The following is a 22,261-nucleotide window of genomic DNA, read 5'->3' as shown; positions in this document are numbered from 1 at the left end:
TTCTTTACTATAGTAATAACAAGTTTATGATATAAAATCATATTAATCACAAAATATAAAGATATATAAGAAATTTGCCTGACGCCTGAGGGGTTCAATACAAAGCAAAAGACAATGTAAATACTTCTACTTCCTTACGTTCTAAATATCTCACCTCTGCCACATGCGCTAATACAATGGTAACAGTGTAATCCACTCTCTACTCCATAAGGATTTAAAAGGACTACTGGTAGTATGGATCAAAGAATTCTAGCAAGAGAATGAATGAAGAAGATAATGTTTAAAAATGACTACTCGTAGTTCAAATTGATTCGAACTTAGAAAGTATCAAGCTGATCACGAAATAATCATAGCAAATTTCGTTGAAACAAATTCACAATTCATTACTTAACTCGAGCAACTATAAGATGCACTCAAATAAACTGATTTATGAAGTTCTAAACATGGAGACTAATGAGAAATCCATTAGATATATTTTTTTAAACCATTACAACACATGTATTTGCATAGTTTATAGTATGGTCTTATGTTATTTGCAAGGCATTAAATATGCTAATTCGTATCACATTTTATCTAGTTTTCAGCATATGTAATCCTGTAAATAAGTTGTATTTTGACTATGAATAATAAACATTTTTGATATTCTTAAAAACTTGAAAGAGTGAATCCTTTGTTCTTTCAGAAGATTTTCAATGTCTTGGTGTGTCATAATAGAGAATCCGCTCTACCTGAGTTCGCCGTCTTCTTAGTGAATTGAAAAGAGCTAATTGTCCGAGGCAGCAAGTATAAAACCAGCTCCTTATAGCCGTCCGTCCTAGAAATAATTTTTGGCATCTTGGAGTTGTTGTAATCTTCCTGTTAGTGATTGTGACAGCTTGTATAGGATAATTTCGGCTCCTATGGCTTTGAATGAGACCGTTCCATTGTTTCTACTCGTGTAATAAATACCTTGGAAGTAACAATGCTTTCAACAATAACCTTCTGAGAAAGTTTTGTTTCCACGTTCAGAAGGTTATGATAGTTCAATGATCCGTTGCTAATCTTAGGCTTCAGGAAAGTAGCTCAGATACTGGTTCCATTACTTATCCTGCTGGCCCCAGTGCTTCATGTTATGAGTACACTAACTGGGTAAAATTTGAGCACAGGCTCCATTCCAAGGAGGAGCCTTAGCTAAAACCATAACACGTTCCTACACTATATAAGCTTAGAAAAGTTAATGGTGGTGCAGACCAATACACAACCTAAAGATAGAAAGACAAAAAAAAAACAAGAGGGATTGTAAGAGAATGGAAATATCAAACTCACTACGGACTGCTGCAATTTCTACTGCTATTTACAAAACAGTTTAAAATGGAATAAAAGGCATAACTCATTACTAAAGTAAATAAAAAGTCGTTCTCTGTTGGTCATCTTCTCTCATCGGAACAACATTTTAAGCTCCTCAAGTCTGGCCGACCGGACTTCTTCGTCAGTCAAAGCTCCAGCAATCATCCGCTGCTTCCTCGCCTGAACTTGCTGCATCCGTTCCTCTACTGTATCCTGCATGTGCGCACAATCATCCAAAGACAAACCATGTAAGTTAAGAGATGGATTACGAGACATAAAAAAACTGGAGAATGCAGTTTATAGTGGTACCTTGACAATGAATCTTCTGACGCATACAGTTCTTTTCTGTCCTATGCGATGAATTCTCATGATTGCTTGCTCTTCCACCGCCGGATTCCACCATGGATCCTAAGTGTTTCAAGAAACAAAGAAATGTCATTATTTCTTCATAATCAAAACAATTTAAACGCAAGCTTGAAGAGACATAGTACCATTAAGAAGACGTTTGAAGCTGCAGTCAGATTCAGACCAACTCCTCCAGCTTTCAGAGACATAAGCAGAACCTGTAGAAGTATGAAGATTTTTAAGCTCTGTGTTCCATTTAAACAGATTTTATTAAAAAAGACAAATTTACTTACTGTTTTCTGTTTGGTTTCATTGAACTCCTTCAAGACCTTTTCTCTCGCCTTCTGTGCAAGCTTCCCATCGAATCTAAGAAACCCAATTCCTCTTCTTCTCAAAGGAATCTCCAGGAGATCCAAAAACGAAGTCCACTGGCTAAACACAATGCTCTTCTCTCCCGTACCAGACATCCGAATCTTCTCTAAGCATTTTATAAGCTCCGAGACCTTTGAGGACTCCTTCCAGTTCTTTACAACATCAACACGGAAAATACTCTCCGTTGGGCATGAGATGAGCTCAGTTTTCTTCAGTACTGTCCTGCAGATTGGGCATAGACCGCAAGAAGTAGAGCGCCAGCTAGTAAGGAGACATTCACGGCACATTCTGTGAGCACAGGGTGTGAGAATGGGATCATCTGCAGACTCCAGACATATTGGGCACTCTTTGCTGTTGCCATCGCGTATGTCTTGGATAACTTCTTCGATGTATGCCCGAGAGGGAGCTTTTTGAGAAACTGAGTCAGGGTTGTTGTCAAGGAATCTCCTTGCGAGGCTGTCTAAGTCAGCGTATTGTTGTGAATCTGCCCGGCTGCAATTTTTCAGAATGTATTAGAATCCACTTCCAAGGGATAATAAATAAGTCTACTACAAATGTACCTCATAACTAGAAAAGGGTGGTTGCAACATTGGCGTAGACGGAGGAGGAGCTCGAGGATGTTTGCATAGTTGTGAAGAACTCTTCCTTGTGCCACAAACTGGTCAAACTGGACCTGTTTCCAAAACAAGACAGAAGGTTATGCATTTACCAAGACATTATCAATCGTTGAAACAGATTATGATTAAGCTTTTATTGTGCTTGAAGCCTGGAACTATAACACTTACTTTAGATCTCTTGAAAAGGGCAGTATAGAAGTCACGTTCTGCTTCAGACTGTTCACATTCGATGACTTGAACATCGGTTGGAGGAAGTTCAAGAATTAGACTGGAAGTTTACAGATAAAGTTAGATGAACGTTAAGCATAGGACAAGCAAAAGAAAAAAAGATTGTAGCAGTGAAAAACATCTACCTTCCTTCTTTGTCCCTCGTCTCCTTTGTTCTTCTCAGCATCAATGGCCTCAAAATCGCCTTGATTAGCTTTAGTCCTCGTGGATCACCATTTTCATATGGCTTCTGAATCAACTTATTCCACCTGTGTATATACATACACACATACATTAAGTTGTAAAGTTAAATAGCAAAATATAGTACGATTTCAGATGATAATTCATCATACCAAGCCCAATTGCACCATGGTTCGACATGAAGGAAGCATAGAAGACTGTAAAGATCTTCAAGCTTGTTCTGTATAGATAGAGCCAGTAAGTACCAAAAGAAGGCTCAGATCATCTATTCGAAGTTGCTTTTAATATCTTACTTGTAAAGGGGTCCCTGTCAGACACCATCTGCAGTGTGAAGACAACTCAAACGTAGCTTTAGCAGCTTGTGTTTTCCATGATTTGATAGTGTGAGCTTCATCAACAACAATCCTGTACCAATCAATTCTGTGGAAAATACTGTTCGCCATATCCTGCATATCATCAGAATTTAAGTTCAACTAAACTGATAGAAAAGAACACACCTTTGGGACTGAAGTGATGCATGAAAACTTTCTTACCTGCTTGTAAGCAGAGGTTAAGACACCATAAGTTGTCAAGACCACATCATGACTCGCTATAGCTTTTGCGTCCTGCGTCCTATCCCCTCCGTAGTAACTTAACACAGACACAGTGTCAGGCATTGAATGAGTCTCAAGCTCGTCCTGGAACAAAGTGAAAACAATCCATGAGACTTTTCTGAAAAAAAATTCTAAGAACCTTAAGAATAAACAGCTGCAGTTCACCTTCCATTGGCTTAGCAATGCCATGGGGCAAACAATAAGAGTGCCTCCTTTGGCCTTCACACACGTTAGTGCTTTATGACTCTCCTTCCTCTTAGGTGTATCTCCATTAACATCTGCCGCCAAGTCGTCTTCAATTTCTGGGTTACCTCGGCCTGGCCGTGCAAGTATTAGTGCAATTGTCATCACAGTTTTTCCAAGTCCCATGGCATCTGCCAATATCTGCAAACAAAAAGTTACATATTCTAATCAAAACCACATGCAGAGAATATTGGCCAATCCATTTCACTAGAGAGACAGACATGTATTAAAATGAAGATTAAGCTTGTTCAAGAAACGTACTCCGCCTCTTGCCATCTGTGTAGCTGTTGGAAACTGGATTGTTGCTTCACCGCTGAAGATGTTCACATAAATTGAAGGTGCCCTCCTGAATAAAACCACATACAAATCAATGTTATTAGATGAAATAACATTAACAATTCACAGTTCTTTGTACATTTGAGATAATACATACTCGTCACAGATTCGATAAGCCTCCCAGCAAGGATGGAGAGTTTCAGCTGCTTTATCAACATCAATTCCTTTTTCAGATTCTGACATCCAGTAGAGTGCTTGTTTCTGGTATGGTCTCAGGTTGCAGGTGAGTGTACTTGGAGCTTCCATTTCCTAAAAGATTGACAAGAGAAGATACTATTATAATTAGTTTTGCTTTTTAAGGACAAGAAAATATTTTTATAAATATTCCACCAACCTCCAGGTTATATGAATCTGCAGCGCCAACAACCCGATTCATATATGACTCAGGAGCATCTTCTTCATCTTTGTTGTGCTCGAGACACAGTGGAGCACCTTTTCTTCTTTTCGCTATGGCCAACAATGCTGCTCTTTCATCCGAGTCATTCTGACCAATCAAAGCAAGTTTCCATCAAGTTTCTAGATTACCCACCAAATGAACAAAGAAACTGAAGAGGAACACATACCTCCACGTTGAGGGAGCGTTTGCGAGAGTCAAGTTCCTGAGGAGTAAACTCAGCCTGCTTGAAGATATACAAAATGAGAAACATAAACCAAAAAAGGTATTGGAACATGAAAGTGTGGTTCGTGCCTTTTGGTAAGGTTTGATTGTCAAGTGTCTGAAAAGCTGCAGAAGCGGATGAAGCGTGGACTCTATGTTAGGTGAAGAACCAATCCGCCAAGTGGATTTGCTAACATCAGTGAATATGGAGCTGTGAATGTAGAAACTGCCGCCCAAAAGCCATATCAGTTTCCCACAAAACAAACAACTAAAAGAGACAAAGACGATCATTACCTAACATATAGCATAATATCTTGCATCATTTGAAGAAAGGATGGCGCAGCTACACATCTGCCTAACATTTTGACTTTACCAGATCTCAAAAGGCTCACAGCCCAGTTCGACCATTCCATTGGAAGCCTTCCAATCTAAGAAGATACAAATCAAAACCATTAGTCTCTTCAGTTGAACTTCAGCATAAGTATTAACAAATATCTTTGCAGTAAAGGGATTACTTCTCCACATCTTTTGGTAGAGAAACGAACAATGTTTGGGACTTTCAAGTTGACAGTAGAGGGAAATGCGAAATTCACAACTTCGTTATCTTCCAGTCTCCTTCCTTTACTAGTGGAAGTAGCGGTGACAAGAGACCTCCCAACCAAGTACCAGTCTTTCTCCACCGGGAAATCTCCATCTTCCACTTTCACCTTTCTTGCATCAACCTCTGTATTAACCTTCTTCGCATACACAGGCTTCTCTTCTCTCACTTGCAAACTCAAACTCAAAGCACCCACCTTTGTTTCCTCAACCGGTGGTTCCATCTTCACATGAGTACCACTCCTCTCTTGCTTAACTAGTCGATTCAAAAACTCTGATTCCACATCAATAACTTCAGGTGTATCCAAAATCTCAGCCTTCGGTCGGATAACTTGAAGTGGCTTAGGCGCCAAGATGAGAGCAGCTGGTATAATAGATTGGTCTGTTTCCAGATTCTCAGGTTCTTGTTTGACATCAACAGTAACACACTCGTTGCCAGAGCCTCTTGAAACAGCTTCAACTACAGATTGTGCTTCTTCTTGAGCAAGAGCAAGAGCAAGAGCAACCACCACAGGCTTCTCTACAATATCAATCACCATTTCTTCTCCTTGATTCTCAAAATCCAAATCAGGTTCCTCCTTAACGCGGAACTCTAAACTCGCCGATTCAGATTCTACAAAATCGTTACTCATACGATTACAAAGAGTAACAGAACCGTCACCGGTTACCTCGTCTTTCACCGGCATAGCATCGGAAAGATCCGACTTGGATTCATCGGAACAGATAATACCGTCATCATCGTTCAATTGAGAAGAGATTCGGACTCCGGTGGATGTCCTGAAGACCACATAGGATTCATCGGGAGTATCTGCAACGACCTTACAATCGTCTGAACTTGAAACAGCTGCTTCGTGTTCGGTTCTCCGCATCTCCATTTGAGCAAACGAGACAATTGATGAAGAAGAGAGAAGGTAGTGGTGACTGGTGAGAGTGGAGGAGGCTTAGGGTTTGTTTAAATAAGGTCTCTTCGTGTTCCATTTTGGCGCTAATTGAAGCGGATAAGTTTTTTGGTAATTAAAAGGCTTCGCGGGGTGTTTTTGGAGCCAAAATTACTGTTAATCTCTCTCTCTCTCTCTCTCTCTCTCGCTGTTAATTTTTATCAAATCTTATCATTACAAAACAATATGTTATTTCCTCTTTCTGATTCGCGGGATATTTATACAGTAGTTGATTGACTTGATTCCTTTAATCTCGCCGTTAATTTATCATATTTACCTCCAAGACCAATATTTTATTCTCGGATTCGATCCATGTAGTTTGATGGTCAGGTTCCGTTTTACTGGTTGACGACACTAGGCCTGGAATTTTGACCGGAACCAAACGACCGAAATTACTGGTTTTGACTCGGAATATAAGTTTGGTTCCGTAATTTTTTTTTAATTGGTCAATTACAAACTGCAATTAGGCATGGACTTAATATTGGATATATCCGGATAGTGATTTTACGGATAGTGATTTTACGGATCTGGGTATTGAAATTTAAGATCAGGATATTCGGATCTGAATCGGTCTATTATATAATTTAAAAATATTAAAAGTATAATAATATTTATATATGTATATTATGAATAATAAATAAAATTGAAATTTTATTAAATTTCAATAATTTTTAATTTTCAGCAATAATAATTTTAAATAGTAACTAAATTATTAATTTGTTAGCTTTAATTTAATTTAAAAATTTTAAACTTCTTTATGAAAAAAATAACTGAATTTAGATACCGCGATTATTCGGATTTTAGTCTGTGTATCTTAACTTCAAATATTTTGAAGGCCCGGATCCAGAACCGGATAGCAATTTTACGGATCCGGATATCATTTTTACGGATCCAGATCCAGATAGCATTTTTACGGATCCGGATCCGGATAGCAATTTTACGAATTCTGGATTTTTATATTATTCTTTATTTGTATAATTAAATCTTAACAATCATACATTATCTAACCTCTTCTTTTACCTAATAAAATATCCCAAAATTGATTGTCTGTCTACTTAGTCATCGGTAGTCGTATCAAAATCTACCTAGCCTCTGTTATTTTTCTTTTACAAATTATCAGTTCAACGTCCAGATCCAGATATTTTCATAATCTCTATGATCTGTTGGGTTTTATTTTGATTGATGAAATATTTGCTAGGTATTGTGAAACAGGAAACACTATAGATAGATAAATATATAGATAGTCCCAAGCTAGAGATTCTCTGCGAATCCAAAACAAGGCAAATCAAAGTCTAGAAGACGATCACAGAGGACGAAGGATCGACTCGAAGAACAAGGATTCAAAGGTTGATGTTAGATGATGATGATTCTAGAGATCGGATTTAGGGTTTGAGAAGATAAATTGTATTTGGTTGATTTCTCCACAAGAGCTAAGCTCGTACATATAGATGAGCTTACCAAGAATACTAAACCAAAGAACGAAACCAAAATGCATAAAGATAATAATTAAACCAAAGTTGAGTAAACCGGATAGCTAGTAGATATTTCTGTCACAATACTCCCCTTCTTCAGAATATCCTTGTCCTCAAAGATGAAAAGTTGATGCTCCTTAGAGAGATGTTGATGGAAATTCCATGTAATATACTTGATGATGAAAGCTTGTAAAATCTTTGATCTGGGGATGCTCTTTCCATTGAACAAGTGCTTTGGTGACAGCTTTGTAGATGAGTTCCTTTGAGTAGATGTTCTCTGTGATTTTTAACCGACAGCTGAATGTGAAGAACCGAATACTTGCATTCTAGTTCCATATACTACAGCCATGTCATCAAAATAGATCCAAGAAGATGATTAGTTACCCTTGACTTAAAGCCACCACGTGTCACATGATTTGGATCCTCAAAGCTGCCAAATTCAACTTGCTATAGGTTTACTAAGAACCTTTGCGTGCTCCCTTGTCTGGCCTTTTAGACGATCAAAACCATCTTTCGAAACACCAACATATACATTAATGACAAGAACCACCATATCTGCTTGTTGTTGCTTCTGCTATCGTTGTTGGTACAAAATCCTTGTGTAAAATCAGTCTTTCGAAGCTCTTCTTTACCATTCTGAAGAAATCAGTATATACATGGAGTTTAATGAGCTCGGCTGGTCTTAGCAAGTGGAAAACTTATTCAACAATTAGGCTACTATGTAACCAGTTTCCCTTGACTACAAAATCAGCTTCATTAGCCTTGTCAAGCAGTGATTTCTCAGTTAGAATCAACAGCCTCATGCCCAGTGCCGGCTCTAGGGGAGGCAAACATGACATATGTCAGGGGCCTAAATTTAATGATGAAAACAGCCTAGATTTTTGTCTATTTTTTATGACAAGGGCCCATAATATTATGGCTAGTTAACTATAATACATAAAAAACAAATTTGTCCATGGGTCCAATATAGTTATAAGCCGGCCATGCTCATGCCTTGTGTTTCATTCCCCCCTTTGTAGCTTGGAACAAGTCTCAAATTCATGAACTCCATCAACATAACAGATTTCAGAACGTGTATGGTCCACCTCACAACTATAATTTAAGGCTCGGTTCCATATAAAATTCAAATGAGCGAAGTGATTGTGACCTGGAAAAATATGAAGTTTGGTACTGAGCTTCTGCAATTCGTGGTGTTGTGTCCTAAAACTAGCCTTGGGAAGTGGTAGCTTGAAATCTGGAGGCCGGGGTAGTGATCCATAGAACAATATAAGTGATGTGTCGTTGAAACCAACTGTTTGATCGGGAAACGGTACGGAACGAAAGAACGTTCAGTTTTTAGATGTGGGCTTAAGCAAAGACGTCTTATTAATGGTCGGAAGAGTGTTTCGTCGGTTACAAGGAAAGGAGATGCGTGAAAAGAAAGGTACCGGAGCCTTGAAGGCTTTACCGGAGAGATACGACAAGGCGAGATAACAAAGGTAAAACCCTAATCTAGCCGCCCAGTGTGTATCAGTGATTTCGGATCCCCCTTACGTTGCCTTTCCTTCCCCTTTTATATCTGACCTCACGCTCTTCCGTGACCTAGTTTGTGTCGTCTCTGTGGGCTTTAACTCGCTGGGCCGAGAAGCCCACGCTGTCTCGTGGAGTCGTTTCCTCGGGGCGTTTAGTCGAGAAGCCCATCGAAAGCTCTCTCACATTACGCCGAGAGATCGACCCTTCAAGCCGCCGCGCCGAGCCGATGCTCCGCCTCATGTGGGCCGGGCCGTCTGTTCTTCGGGCCTTGAGGGATGGTCGAATTTACCATCTACAGTAAGTCCCCCCAGTTCATCGAGATGAAGATCCTGTGAATTTAGGAAGTTAAAGGTTTGGGAGGACTGGCGGAACGTTTCGAATGAATGTCTCCTGACCGGATGTCGCGAGGCATCGTTAGGCGCTTTCCCTTTGTCGGGTGGTTTAATAAAATCTCTACCGAACCAGCTTTGGCTTGGTTAGGTTTTCCCTTAACCATTGGTTCTGATCAGGGTTGAGGCCGGTTAAAACGGGAAGTCGAAACGACGCTTCGATTTCTTCGGCGGTTAGGTAACTGTTCCTAGGCCCACATAGGCCCATGTAAGCCAAATGATGACGCCTCAGGGAGGCACCCCTTCTTTCCCTATAAATACTCGCTTCCTTCTCATTCTCTCCATTATTCTCCGCACTTCTCAGGTATTCTCTCTCTCCTTCTTCTCATTTCTCTCTCTAGGTTGTTGTTGTAACATAGATAGCGATATGTCGTCTGGCGGGAGGTTTTCTCGTAAACAGAGAGGAAAAGAGATCGCAGCCTCCTCTAGTCCTTCGAGAGATGCGACCGAGGCACCGCTTGAAGAATTTGAACGGATTCATCACGACGCGATGATGGACACCGGGAATTTAGATCTGTCTCAAAGGATCCTAGTCTCCGAATCTGCGCGTTCGTATCGGCAAGAAGTGAGAGGAAATCTAGATGAGCCACAGGCTTGCGAGAGAGACGGTTCTGGCGGTGTGGGGGACGAAGCTTTCGCTGTTAATTACGTGCCGATGTGCTATTATCCTGGAGGGACCTTTGAGGAACTCCCGGCGATAGCTTCCGAGTTTCTGCGCTCTCCTGATGTGAGTGGTCAAGCTTGGGAGAACGTTACTAAGACTCAGTCAACTCCCAATAGCGTGAAGAAGCTTCTGAGGGAACGTCATGGACTAGGGGTAACTTTCTTGATTCCCTCGGAAAACCAGAGGCCTTAGTCACCGCCAGTTGGGTATTAGTGCGTTTACGAATCCTATTTTTGAGATGACACGAAGCTTTGGTTCCCAATTCCTCGACTAATCACATTGTATGCGAGGCGCCGAGATGCAGCGATGAGTCAGTTTTTGAATGGTTCGTGGCGTATCGCGGTGGCCTTGATGGTTATGGCCGCTGAAATTGATGTCTCGTTGAACGTTCGTGTCTTCGAGGAGTTGACGTCTGTCTCGTTAGACGACGGGCTTCTGTTGATAAAAATGCGCCCCAGCTACAATGTGATAGGAAGACATCCTAATAAGACGTCGGATTGGCAGAGATCGTATTTCTTTGTTAAATGTGATGACTCTGCCTTCGAAGATTCGCCAGTTGACGACTACCGTGTCTTATGGAACACTTTGCTTGGTAGAACATCTTCGTTAACTTGTACCGTTTCTTCGTATACTAACTGCTTCCCGCTTTCGATGGATTTGAGGAAGTGTCCGTATAAGACTTTGCAATCCTTCGTATCATGTGATTTGACCTCATGATAGGAACACCATTTACTCGGCTCGACGGCGTTCGAGCTTGTTGGTTCGGGGGAACTAGACTTTGGCTGGCTGGTATCTCGATCCCAATGATTCCACCCCTTCTCTCGCGCCATTGCGGCGGAACCCGATGGTTCGCCGTCGTCTATAGCATTCATGTAGCCCTTCTTCTGGTTAGGCTTGCCACTTGTGGAATGTTGGCGCGGTTCTTGACGAGCGTCGTTCGTCCGGGCGGGAGTCTGTTTCCCTGCTGCTTCTTTAGCCGCCTTGGCCCTAGTATCCTCCTCCATTCGAATGAAGTTATTGGATCGAGCGATGGCATCCGGTACTGATCTCGTCTGGTGTCGGTAAAGATCAGCCCGAAATGGTGACTTAATGTGGAGGGTGTTCATCAACGACTCCACAGCTATATGGTCTGGTACGTCGACTTTCGAGACAATGGATTTGAACTTTTCCATAAAATCTCTCAAGCTCTGCCCGTTTGCGTGGTTGAGATTCCAAAGATCTGTGGCGGTGGCTTCTTGTCGAGTGAACATGATGTAATTTTTGAGGAAATCCGTCGAGAGGTCGTGAAAACTATCAACGGAGTTCTCCTGAAGACCGGTGAACCAGTTAAGAGCGATGCCTTCTTGGGTTTCGACGAAAAATTGACAAAAGCCGGCGTATTTTTCCTCGACAGCGAGGTTCGCGCGTCGCATCGCGATATTGAAGGATGTGACGTGAGCAGAAGGGTCGGATACACCGTCGAAGGTTGGAAGACAAAGCTTTTCCATCTTTCGGAGGCGGACCTTCGTTATCTTTTCGGTGAATGGTGTCCGGAGAGATTCTGCTAGGACTCGCTCGATCTAAGGGGCGGACGTGGTGACATGATGAATCTTGGAGTTTATATCCAGCGCCGACTGTTTCAGCGCGGCGAGCTCGTTTATCGTCTGCGCATTAAGACCTACGGGGGTTTGGGCCACGTCATCATCGGCGACATCTTGGTTGGCAGTCTGCTTTGGTGCTGCACCAGCCGCTCTCTCTGTGTTAAACAGATGTTTTCGGTACTGCACCGTCGAAGCTTCCACGTTCGCAGCGAGGGAGGCTAAGATCTTTGCGAGCGCTGCGATTTGGTCGGTCGCCGCTTTCTGGGCCGCATCTTGCTGCGCAAGGCGCGCCATGATAGTTTCTATTGAAGCGGGTTGGTGTGGTGTCGGAGTCACAGGGAAATACGCCGGCGTTACTTCAGCGGCTTCACGATCTTCTCCAGAGGAAGAGCCGTCGTTACTTGTCGCCATCTTATCAACGTTACTTTGCTAAAGGCCCCACGGTGGGCGCCAACTGTTTGATCGGAAAACGGTACGGAATGAGAGAACGTTCAGATTTTAGATGTGGGCTTAAGCAAAGACGTCTTATTAACGGTCGGAAGAGTGTTTCGTCGGTTACAAGGAAAGGAGATGCGTGAAAAGAAAGGTACCGGAGCCTTAAAGGCTTTACCGGAGAGATACGACAAGGCGAGATAACAAAGGTAAAACCCTAATCTAGCCGCCCAGTGTGTATCAGTGATTTCGGATCCCCCTTACGTTGACTTTCCTTCCCTGTTTATAGCTGACCTCACGCTCTTCCGTGACCTAGTTTGTGTCGTCTATGTGGGCTTTAACTCGCTGGGCCGAGAAGCCCACACTGTCTCGTGGAGTCGTTTCCTCGGGGCGTTTAGTCGAGAAGCCCATCAAAAGTTCTCTCACATTACGCCGAGAGATCGACCCTTCAAGCCGCCGTGCCAAACCGATACTCCGCTTCATGTGGACCGGGCCGTCTGTTCTTCGGGCCTTGAGGGTTGGTCAAATTTACCATCTACACCAACATCTCTTAACTTCATGACATTTTCATCTTTGTAGCTCTTAACAAGACAAAGAAATCTGTGTGTCTCAATAAGAGATGTTGAAGTATCGGTAAAATCAGCAGCAAAATCAGATTTCAATAACATTATTAACCATCTACTGTAACCTTATGTGAACAATGATAATGGGATACAAATTATTCAGTTTAATAGCATAAAACTTGGGTGTCTTAATTTCCCTCTCCCAAAAGGCTGTATGTGCGGTTTTTTCTTCACACCACATATATTAATCAGAAGGCTCCTCTAAGTAGGAGAAACAAAGTTTATATTATAGAGACTAGCTTTTGCCAACAAGTCAGTAGAAACAATAGAAACTCTCGAAATAAACAAAAAAAAAGAGCAAGCGATAAAGGAAGAAGATAGATGCTCAGTGTCCTGGTAGATTCCATAAAAATCCACTGAAGGAAGTAGGGCTGGGCAAATAAACCGAACCCGATCCGATAAAAATGAATCCGAACCGATTCGAATCCGACATAAATACCGAATGGATCTTGTTTTTTGGTATTTTGGGTTATGAGTATTATCCGAACCAAACCCGAACCTAAATGGATATCTGATGGAATCCGAAACATTTAAAATCACAAAAAAAAACTTCTCTCAAATATGATCTTAATTCTTAATATGTATCCAAAATACTTTAAGGTATTATTGAATTTCTAAAATAATTATCTATTACACGAAGGTTAATGGTGGAATGTGGCGGTTGAAGCCTCAAGTTTATAGATTTTGGTTTTGTTTTCATTGAATAATGTTTCTCATTTCATGAGAACTTATTTTTTGTTTTATGATTTCATTTATCTGGCTTTCTTTCTATCACTAAGTATGTTTATCTTTCGCTTGATTGTGAATGATCACGTTTGATGTTTTTTCTTATTTTTGAATCGATTTTAGTTATGTTTTGGCTATTAAAATATGTACAAATCATGTATTTTAAATCGGAAGAACCAATTTCATTTATGTTTTAGTTGCAAAATAGGTACAAATCATGTATTTTAAAACCGAAGAACCGATTGGGACCCGAACCCGAAAGTACAATGGGCTATACCGGTTATTTGGAGATTTACTAACCCCGACCCGAATCCGATAGAACCCCAACCGGTCTCGAACCGAACTTTTATATAACCCAAATGAAGCTGATTTTGATAAACCCGAAAAACTAAAACCCGAATGGATAAAACCGAAATCCGATTGGGACCCCGAATGCCCATGCCTAGAAGGAAGCTTCAAGTTGATTACTGCTAGGAATGGCAATTTGAACCGCGAACCGCGGGTCAGCCCATAGAAGACCCATACGGGGCATGTTTGGGCCGAGATATTCTAGGCCCATTTTGGAGTGTGCCTCGCAGGACAAGGCTCTTGCGGTTTGGGCCATTGCGGGATGGGGCAGAGAAAAACTTATGGGATAGTGAAGACCCGCGTGCTTTTGTTTCTTCTACAGTTTCACCTGAAAAGAAAACGAGAGCAAGCGATGAAGGCGATTCAACTGCAATCTTCACCAACATCCCTTGTTGAGCTCTGGTGACCGCAGTTCAATGTATGGCATTACGGAAAATAGAGCATTACAGAAATAATTTTATGGAATAATGTGGTATTTTGTTTGTAGTTTAATATTTAATTATGTATTTAGAATTATATTTATATTTTAATGTAAGATTTTGTTAATTAATATTGTTGTAATATTTTTATATATGTGTTAGTTATATATAATTTTTTGTGGATTTATATTAACTATGATAAATATAAGGACCATAGTGTAAAATATAAACAATTTTTAAGTTGAGTTTGAAGTTTTGGTTTTGGAAAATAACATCTTGAAACTTTAAATATAGAATTTTGAAAACTTGAAAATATAATTTTTTTTTGCAGATGTTTCTAAATGAGGTTTAAAAGTCTTACAATAGAAGGTTTCAATATACGTGATGAAAAAAAGAAGACGCTGAACTGGAAGATAAGCACCAAAAAAAAATATATATATATATAGGGAAATCGGCCAAAAAAACACTGAACTTTGCGGGAATTGCCAAAAGAAACCTGGACATATGGGCTAGCCAATAAAATCCTGAACTTTTGTTGACTTTTCGGGTTTATTAAGAAACTTACGATTGACTGACCAGATAAACACACCGTTAACCGAGTTAACTGATAATTAAGCGGACGTTAATTTTGGGTGTTAAAGTATACGACGTCGTTTCATCACTTTGTCTGATTAAAGACAAACGACGTCGTTTATATAGCTGTGTTATTAAAAATATGTGTTTCCTACGGCTCGAACTCGTGTACTCGGGTTTAATGGTAGGGGTTTTTGCCACTGAGCTAGTGGACTTTGCAATGGATATACGAACACAGTTTCTTTTATTCTCTTTGAATCCGAGTTAAATGAATCAAAAAGAGACGACGGTTTTCTCCTCCGATTGGTATAAACCCTAAATGGGCGAAATCATGAATCCAGTTCGCGATTCTCTTCGATCTCGTCCTTAAGAATCTCGATTCTCATCTCTCCTTCTTCGAGTATCGCATGATGAGTTCGGGTTGTGAGGATTCGTCTGTGAATACGATGGGAATTCGTGGTATCCCGGAGCAATGCGGTTGTGGTCGAAGAACTGGGATATACACATCAAAAACGAAGGTCAATCCAGGAAGAACTTTCTTTAGATGCCCAACGTTTCAAAATGTAAGTGTTTAATTTGATTGTGTTTAAGATAAGAACATAAGATTCAATGGCTAGGTAGTAAGTGAGAAATTGTTTGAATATAAAGATTGTGTTCATGATTTGTGTCTAGGATCACTTGTATAAATGGGTAGATGAAGCTGTCTACGAAGAGGTTCAAGATGCATTGCCAAAAGTTGAATGCTTTGCATCAGATGTTATGAAAATTAAAATGGAGATCGAAAGCATGAAAACCGTGGAGGAAGACTTGAAAGAAGATGTCAGGAAGGCGAGCAATGAACTTAAGAAGCTGAATGTGATCATGAAAGTGGGTTTTTCGGTGGTTTGTTTAGGCGTTGTGATATGTCTTGTGTTGATCATGTTTGACAAAGCAGATGGGTTGTCTATGAATAGCTACTAAGAGACTGTTTATGTAAGGCTATGTTTATGTAAGAATCATGGTTCATGTAAGGCTATGTTTTAAGACAATGTTTCAGTAATGTTTATGTTTTACTTCTTGATTGTTTATAGAAGGACAAATGCACCATTGAACAGACCATCAAGATAAACAACATGATGAAAACACAAAGATAATAACCAAGACTATCTTCATTGAGAGTTTCAAATTAAAACAGCAGGAAAAGAAGAAAGAAAAAGGTAGTTCTTGTTCCAAAAGCATTCAGACAGAGACACCATCATAAACAACAGACAACGAAAGCATTCAGAAAGAGACCATCATAAACAACACACAAGCATCTAAAACAACCATCTTCCCCACGATGCTGTCTGTGATGCTTCAGCTTGTGAGGATTGACCTTCTGAAGATTGAGGAACTTCCCATGGTGATGCTTGAGCTTGTGAGGATTGATTTTGTGAGGTTTGAGCTTCTGAGGATTGAGCTTGTGACTCGCCAAAGTGTAGTCCCTGCAACATATAAATGAATTGTTAGACACATTACCGAGAGCTAAAAAACAATGAGATAGAAACTAAGACCCTAACCTGATATTTCCTTGGTCTGCCTCTTGGTTTTTTAGGTGGGCTCTCAACAAAAGCCTTCCGACATGTATTCTTGTAGTGCCCTTCTTCTTTGCAATTAGAGCATGTCATTACCCTGTTCGCACGACTCAGCTTGGTAGTAGACACTGTCTCATTGGTTCCCTTCTTTCGATCATGGTTTTTAGGCCTACCAGGCTTGCCATTTCGATTAGGTGGTGGAATCACACCTAATCTATTGGTCCGAGGCCACTCTATCATCCCATTTACAGGTCTGATCCCAAAACTGTAGGTTTCACGCCACTTAGAGGTTGTGTAGAAAGGAGCAACAAATTCAGAGAGTTTTCTTCCCACGCCAAGGATGACCTTAGCAGCATGGATGCATGGAATACCATTCATTTGCCAGCTTCGACATGCACAAGTCTCATTCTCCAAATTCACCACATATGACTGGTCTCTATCTTCCACCTCAGTCTCTGGCCCAATTGCCCAACGCAGACTACATTCTTTTGACTTCTTCTCAACCCTGTCTAACTCTTTATGTGTCTTCGGGGTGAACCTAGTCTTCCTGTCCTTAGCCATCTTAGACCTATTGTAGTTCCTAGTCATACATTGACGCCTTATCTCCTCTAACATGTCTAGCAGAGGTTTCTTCCTAGGCTCCCTGATGGTCTTGTTGAAGGACTCACACAAGTTGTTCAGATTATCATTGCAGTAGGAGCCTATCTTGAAGAAAGCTCTAGACCAAGTCTCTGGCTTTGTCTTTATCAGAGATGCATGTGCGCCAGGATCAAAATGCTCCTCATGGGTCTTCCTCCTTTCTTTCATCACCTTCGTCTTGGCCTTAATGCATGAGTTTTCTAAAACTTCCATCTTATACTCCCTCAATATCTCAGATTGTATCTCCTTTGCCGTGAGCTTAGGATTCAGCCTTAACCTCTCAGCAAATAGACTTGCAATTGCTGACCTCTTAAGTATCTTCGAATACCCTGTCCTCTCACACTTATGGTCATTGACGTATGTCTTTACCATCAACTTCTGTTTCCTCCTATCATACGAACAGTAGACCATCCAGGGACAAGGAGCCTCATCATCTCTCATCTCAGCGGCACATTTTGCACCCATCTTCAAGCTACTGGATCTGTAGTACTTGATGTTGTATCTGGTTTTCAGGGTATACCTCAGACAAGCATGTTTGAAGTCCTCAGCATCTGAAAATGTCTTGCCTAGCTGAAGGAGCTCCTCTGGATCAGTGTCTTCTCTGTAAGCTTGCGCAGGTCTCATCTCCTCTTCATTCTCATCATCTGATGACAGAGGATCAGGGATTTTATCATCATCCCATGCATCATCATCGCCTTCGTCTTCATCAACCTCACAGTCATCATTTTTTGCTTTATCACCAAAATAAAGACTCAAATCTGTACAACCAACTTCCTCAATGCCAGCAATACCGTTCTCATCTTCCCTACCATCATCACCTATATCCCCAAATTCCTCAATCTGGAGAAATTCTTCTCTGTCATCACCATCATCACCTAGACTCCTCTCCGAGTTTACCTTCTGCTTCTTCGATTGTCTAGGAGACACAGGCGACCCGCCAGATGAAGTTCCCCGCCTTGTCTTCTTCGCAACTGTTGATGCCAACATCTCAGTCTCTGGCCATTCTTCTCTGTCATCACCAGAAGGAGCCACATTTACCTTCTGCTTCTTCGAAACTCTAGGAGACAGAGTTGAACCACGCCTCGTGGCCTTCACCGGAGATGACGCAGGCGACCCATATGAAGTTCCCCTCCTCGTGGTCTTCTCCGGAGATGACGCAGGCGACCCATATGAAGTTCCCCGCCTAGTCTTCGACGCCTTCGACACCTCTGTAGATGCCAACATCGATATCCCTTCAACGCTTTTACGAATCCTCGATCTCTCCAGCGATGGCAAACTCACAGAAGCATCGCGTTCTCCACCCTTCTTCGACTCTTGAACCGCTTCGTCACTCCCGTAATCGAAATTCCTCATCGCTCCGAAAATCATTACCTCCTTTCCATTCCTTGTGAACTTCGTCTTTACCATCTCTACAAGAGAAATCCCCAAATCGATTTGAGAAATTAGGGTTACGTTCAAACACGGGTTTCATTTTGTTTGATTGCAATCAAACACATCTTTTGATCAATAAAAATAAACATGTGTGATAACCTTCCGAAAAGTCCACTAGCTCAGTGGCAATACCCCCTTACGACCACGAGTGCACGGGTTCGAGTCCAGGCAGCAACAACAATTTTAATTAAGCAAAACGACGTCGTCTTGAGATTTTGTGTTTAACAAAACAACTGAATGAAACGACGTAGTTTCACTAAACGGCAATAATTAACGGTGAGTTAACACTGTCTTAACTGTCGGTTAACGGTGTGTTAATTTGGTTAGTCAACCGTAAGTTTGTGAATTAACTAAAAACGTCAACAAAAAATCGGGGTTTTATTGGTCAGGTTCGAGTACAGGTTTCTTTTGGCAATTCCCGCAAAGTTCAGTGTTTTTTTTGCCGATTTCTCTATATATATATATATATATATATATTTTTGTAAAACTACCAAAGATCTATTATTATAAAGTACAGTTTACTTTTTCCTGGGCCCTCCACGTCGTCTGCCACATCAGAAAGTCGGTTTCTGTCGAGGCTACACGTGTCTCACCCTAAAACACAGCACTTCGTCATCTGGATCACGTCTAGGCTTTAAACTTAAAGCGTATGTTTAGTGGTATGGGCTTTAGATCAAACAGTTTCTTCGGCCGGTAATCCTTATGTGTAGCCCTAATCTATTTTCACGATGTTGTGTGTGTTCTTCGTTCTTCATTGTTCGACGGTGACGGTGATTCTTGCCCTTCCTCACGAATCTGAAATTGAGAGCGTTATTGTTTTTACGTGTTTATCCCCATTAATTCAGATGCCCACTACGAGTTATTCAATGAGTCTTTTAGATCTGAAAGGCGGTGTGATTTCGGTATAAATAGATGTGAGTATACTCCCCGATGGATTTGACATAGCTCAATGTGCTCAGAACTTCAAGCTTTCTGACTCCTCTTTACCGATTCGGTTCAATGATTCAACCAATTTTGACGAGTTAACCGAACCGGTCTCTCCGTTACCTGAAGAAAGATTCCGGATCCGTAACCAAACCGATCTGGTTGGATTATCTAACACGTCACAAAGCTTCCAAGTACGGACATAAGTTTGTATATATAGATGGTCTTATTATGTATCTGGGATTTATGTTCTATATATTGGTATCGGTTTATCCAAGTAACATACTAATATCGATCTCAATTTCAGTATCACTCTTTCTGTTTGATAGGAATGTGCTCAGAAATTTTAGGAAAGATGAACACAAAGAAAGATGGTAAAACGGTAAAAGAGGCTCACGAAAAGCTCAAGGTTAATAATATATTTACATTCATGTTTCCTCACTATTTCCTATGTTTTCCATATTTCACATTTTTACATCCATGTTTCCTCACTATTTCCTATGTTTTCCATATTTCACATTTTTACCGATTTAGTGTACCGTAAATGTTACTTTGAGAACAGAAGGAAAATGAAATGTGATTTGTTACTTTTAGTGCTTATGTCCTCTGTTTTTTTTATGGGCACAGCCGTAGGCCTGGGACGGATCGGGTATCCGGACAATTTTAAGGTATCCGGATCCGGATCCTTATTCGGCGGATCCATAATTTTACTATCTTTATCCGGATTCGGGGTTTTCGGATATCCGGGTGTCAGATATCCTTCTAAAAATTGTAATATCCGGCGGATATCCGGATCTGGATTTGGATACTTAAAATAAATAAATAATAATATTAATATATATAAAATATTAACAATAATTTAAAATATATATATATATATATATATATATAATGTTTTTAATTATTTTATGCATAATGTTACAAAATTTACATAAAATTTATATATACTATTATAAAAAGAAAAACATATTAAATAAATTTAATTTTTATATATAGATATTACTATTTTTGAAATAGTTATTAATAAAAATTACGGATCCGGATATCCGGACTAAACAATTAAGATATCCGAGATCCAGATTTTTGGATCGGATCCGGATCGAATCCGGATCTCGGATAAAAGTCTCAGGCCTGGGTACAGGGAACTGATGCATATTGTTTTTGTTCAATATTTGGAGGTTAAGGTATAGCTTCTTTCTCGGTATTGTACTAATATATTCTTTAGAATATAAACACCCATTTACTCAGCATTATATTGTTCCTTTTTAAAGTGGGTTCTCTTTTTTTAATGGTGGTTTTGATAAGTTCATGCTATTTATACAGGGTAATAGGATAAGCTCCAATGGAATAAAAGAAAACAATTCAAATTCTCTGAGTGGCTCCACTTCTGTGAATGTTGATTCAACAGCAAATACATCCAGCACATTGTCACCACTTTGTGAAGATGCTGATTCTGGTATATATAGTTATCGTTAGCTTTATGTCTGTTTAGGGACATAGTTCTATTTACAGGCTACCTTGCTTTACTAAAAGTTTTGCCTCTTCCCTTTCTAAGAAACCAAGATGGTTGGATTCATAGGAATAGAGTAAAAGAAAACGACTCCCAAAGATTAGTGGGTGTCCCAGCATTAGATGCTTCCTTTGAGAATCAATTGGCAAGATACCAGAACCTACCTTATAATCCTCTGTTGACTCAGACAAATCCTTCTAATGCTGGATTAATGTCCGTGGAAGGGCATCTCAGAAGCCCTCTTCAAAACCAAGTAAATTGGCAGGTATTGTATCTTAACTTATCTAATATAAAAGTAGATTATATGTGACAGAGGATCAGCATTGATTCACATAAGATTCTCCTCTCTCTGTAGATTCCAGTTCAGGACAGCTTGCCACTGCAAAAATGGCCCATGAACTACCATGGTACTGACATGGCCTTACATGAGAATTTCCGGACGTTTTCGAGTCTTGTCAGCAGTCAAAACCAGCAGCAGCCTATTGGGAGTAGTTTTCAAGCTCTGTTTTCAAGGACCTGGACCTCCAGACTCATACAGTTTTCCCATTGCTCTCTATCAACCGCTTCCATAATCTTATGGATCGATTTGTCTTGCTAGCGGTAACGTCCAAGCACACTACGTGCAAGGAATTCATGAATATTTTTGAAACGATAACGCAATCGATGGCATGTACCATTTACGATTATCGGCAGATGTTTATTATGCAGATGGTGTTTACTTATACCCATCATCATGTTGTGTAGAGGTGAGCAAGCTGTCGGTCGTGCCTACCTCAACATGCCTGGCTGGAGGGAGTCTCCAACTAAATTAGACGGATGCGGAAGGCGAATTAAAACTTCGCTTCATGGTATTGCTGTTGCGAGACTCCTGGTTTACACGACGACTTACCAAGAGACAAGAGCTGCTTAGTAATATTGGTCGAAGATGGAGCTATGCTTTTACTTTAGACAGATGCAGAAATTTAATATTTAACGTATTTAGACAGTCCATTGCCTATTAGATGGAAATTAGAAGACTTTTTATTCTAAGTTTCAACAACTAGAAGCTTATTTTATAGCAAAAAAAAAATTCGAATAGAGACATGTTAAAATA

At 40.4% G+C, this 22,261-nt stretch overlaps 5 protein-coding genes across 9 annotated transcripts; 2 read left to right on the top strand and 3 right to left on the bottom strand.

Annotated features, from left to right (window-relative positions):
- Positions 1-1,276: 1,276 nt before the first annotated feature.
- On the bottom strand, positions 1,277-6,372 carry LOC111207443 (DNA repair protein RAD5B). The gene is made up of 18 exons (XM_022705485.2): positions 5,354-6,372; positions 5,133-5,266; positions 4,929-5,064; positions 4,804-4,857; positions 4,575-4,724; positions 4,338-4,489; positions 4,166-4,250; positions 3,827-4,045; positions 3,602-3,745; positions 3,362-3,514; positions 3,221-3,288; positions 3,014-3,136; positions 2,829-2,928; positions 2,604-2,716; positions 1,965-2,535; positions 1,818-1,889; positions 1,636-1,734; positions 1,277-1,539 (listed from the first exon to the last, which is right to left on the bottom strand). The coding sequence occupies exons 1-18, from the start codon at positions 6,308-6,310 to the stop codon at positions 1,417-1,419; spliced, it is 3,453 nt and encodes a 1,150-aa protein (XP_022561206.1). The 5' UTR covers positions 6,311-6,372; the 3' UTR covers positions 1,277-1,416.
- A 4,601-nt stretch (positions 6,373-10,973) lies between these two features.
- LOC111205746 lies at positions 10,974-11,897 on the bottom strand. Its single transcript, XM_022701931.2, has one exon. The coding sequence runs from the start codon at positions 11,895-11,897 to the stop codon at positions 10,974-10,976; it is 924 nt and encodes a 307-aa protein (XP_022557652.1).
- Positions 11,898-13,896: 1,999 nt separating this feature from the next.
- Positions 13,897-16,071, top strand: LOC111205176 (uncharacterized protein At1g43920, Chloroplastic-like). Its single transcript, XM_022700614.2, has 2 exons — positions 13,897-15,674; positions 15,784-16,071. Exons 1-2 carry the CDS (start codon positions 15,519-15,521, stop codon positions 16,069-16,071), a joined length of 444 nt encoding a protein of 147 aa, XP_022556335.1. The 5' UTR covers positions 13,897-15,518.
- A 170-nt stretch (positions 16,072-16,241) lies between these two features.
- LOC106383344 lies at positions 16,242-19,182 on the bottom strand. Its single transcript, XM_022701059.2, has 2 exons — positions 16,650-19,182; positions 16,242-16,574 (listed from the first exon to the last, which is right to left on the bottom strand). The coding sequence occupies exons 1-2, from the start codon at positions 18,708-18,710 to the stop codon at positions 16,407-16,409; spliced, it is 2,229 nt and encodes a 742-aa protein (XP_022556780.1). The 5' UTR covers positions 18,711-19,182; the 3' UTR covers positions 16,242-16,406.
- Positions 19,183-19,369: 187 nt separating this feature from the next.
- LOC111197879 (calmodulin-binding transcription activator 2-like) lies at positions 19,370-22,261 on the top strand. 5 transcript variants are annotated; one of them, XM_022701063.2, is made up of 6 exons: positions 19,402-19,852; positions 19,988-20,067; positions 20,982-21,114; positions 21,213-21,433; positions 21,524-21,768; positions 21,913-22,261. In XM_022701063.2, exons 2-5 carry the CDS (start codon positions 19,990-19,992, stop codon positions 21,764-21,766), a joined length of 675 nt encoding a protein of 224 aa, XP_022556784.1. In that variant the 5' UTR covers positions 19,402-19,852; positions 19,988-19,989; the 3' UTR covers positions 21,767-21,768; positions 21,913-22,261. The 5 variants fall into 5 exon arrangements, with proteins under 5 accessions (XP_022556782.1, XP_022556784.1, XP_022556783.1 ...); XM_022701062.2 differs by having other exon boundaries at positions 21,877-22,261; XM_022701064.2 differs by adding an exon at positions 20,800-20,842 and having other exon boundaries at positions 19,404-19,852; positions 21,524-22,261.

The sequence above is a fragment of the Brassica napus genome, chromosome C7 (assembly GCF_020379485.1).
Source record: "Brassica napus cultivar Da-Ae chromosome C7, Da-Ae, whole genome shotgun sequence".
NCBI classification, from domain to species: domain Eukaryota; kingdom Viridiplantae; phylum Streptophyta; class Magnoliopsida; order Brassicales; family Brassicaceae; genus Brassica; species Brassica napus.
Note: the sequence above shows the minus strand (reverse complement) of the source record. Positions and strands in the feature narration are given on the sequence as shown.

Coding starts and splice junctions, on each gene's coding strand:
- LOC111207443 (XM_022705485.2), bottom strand. CDS start 6,310: ATGGAGATGCGGAGAACCGAACACGAAGCAGCTGTTTCAAGTTCAGAC. Junction 5,267..5,353: donor CTACCAAAAGATGTGGAGAA/GTAATCCCTTTA, acceptor GTATCTTCTTAG/ATTGGAAGGCTTCCAATGGA. Junction 4,251..4,337: donor GCTTATCGAATCTGTGACGA/GTATGTATTATC, acceptor GGTTTTATTCAG/GAGGGCACCTTCAATTTATG.
- LOC111205746 (XM_022701931.2), bottom strand. CDS start 11,897: ATGGAAAAGCTTTGTCTTCCAACCTTCGACGGTGTATCCGACCCTTCT.
- LOC111205176 (XM_022700614.2), top strand. CDS start 15,519: ATGATGAGTTCGGGTTGTGAGGATTCGTCTGTGAATACGATGGGAATT. Junction 15,675..15,783: donor GATGCCCAACGTTTCAAAAT/GTAAGTGTTTAA, acceptor ATTTGTGTCTAG/GATCACTTGTATAAATGGGT.
- LOC106383344 (XM_022701059.2), bottom strand. CDS start 18,710: ATGGTAAAGACGAAGTTCACAAGGAATGGAAAGGAGGTAATGATTTTC. Junction 16,575..16,649: donor GCAGACCAAGGAAATATCAG/GTTAGGGTCTTA, acceptor TATATGTTGCAG/GGACTACACTTTGGCGAGTC.
- LOC111197879 (XM_022701061.2), top strand. CDS start 19,990: ATGTGCTCAGAAATTTTAGGAAAGATGAACACAAAGAAAGATGGTAAA. Junction 20,068..20,981: donor AGGCTCACGAAAAGCTCAAG/GTTAATAATATA, acceptor CTATTTATACAG/GGTAATAGGATAAGCTCCAA. Junction 21,434..21,523: donor AAAACCAAGTAAATTGGCAG/GTATTGTATCTT, acceptor CTCTCTCTGTAG/ATTCCAGTTCAGGACAGCTT.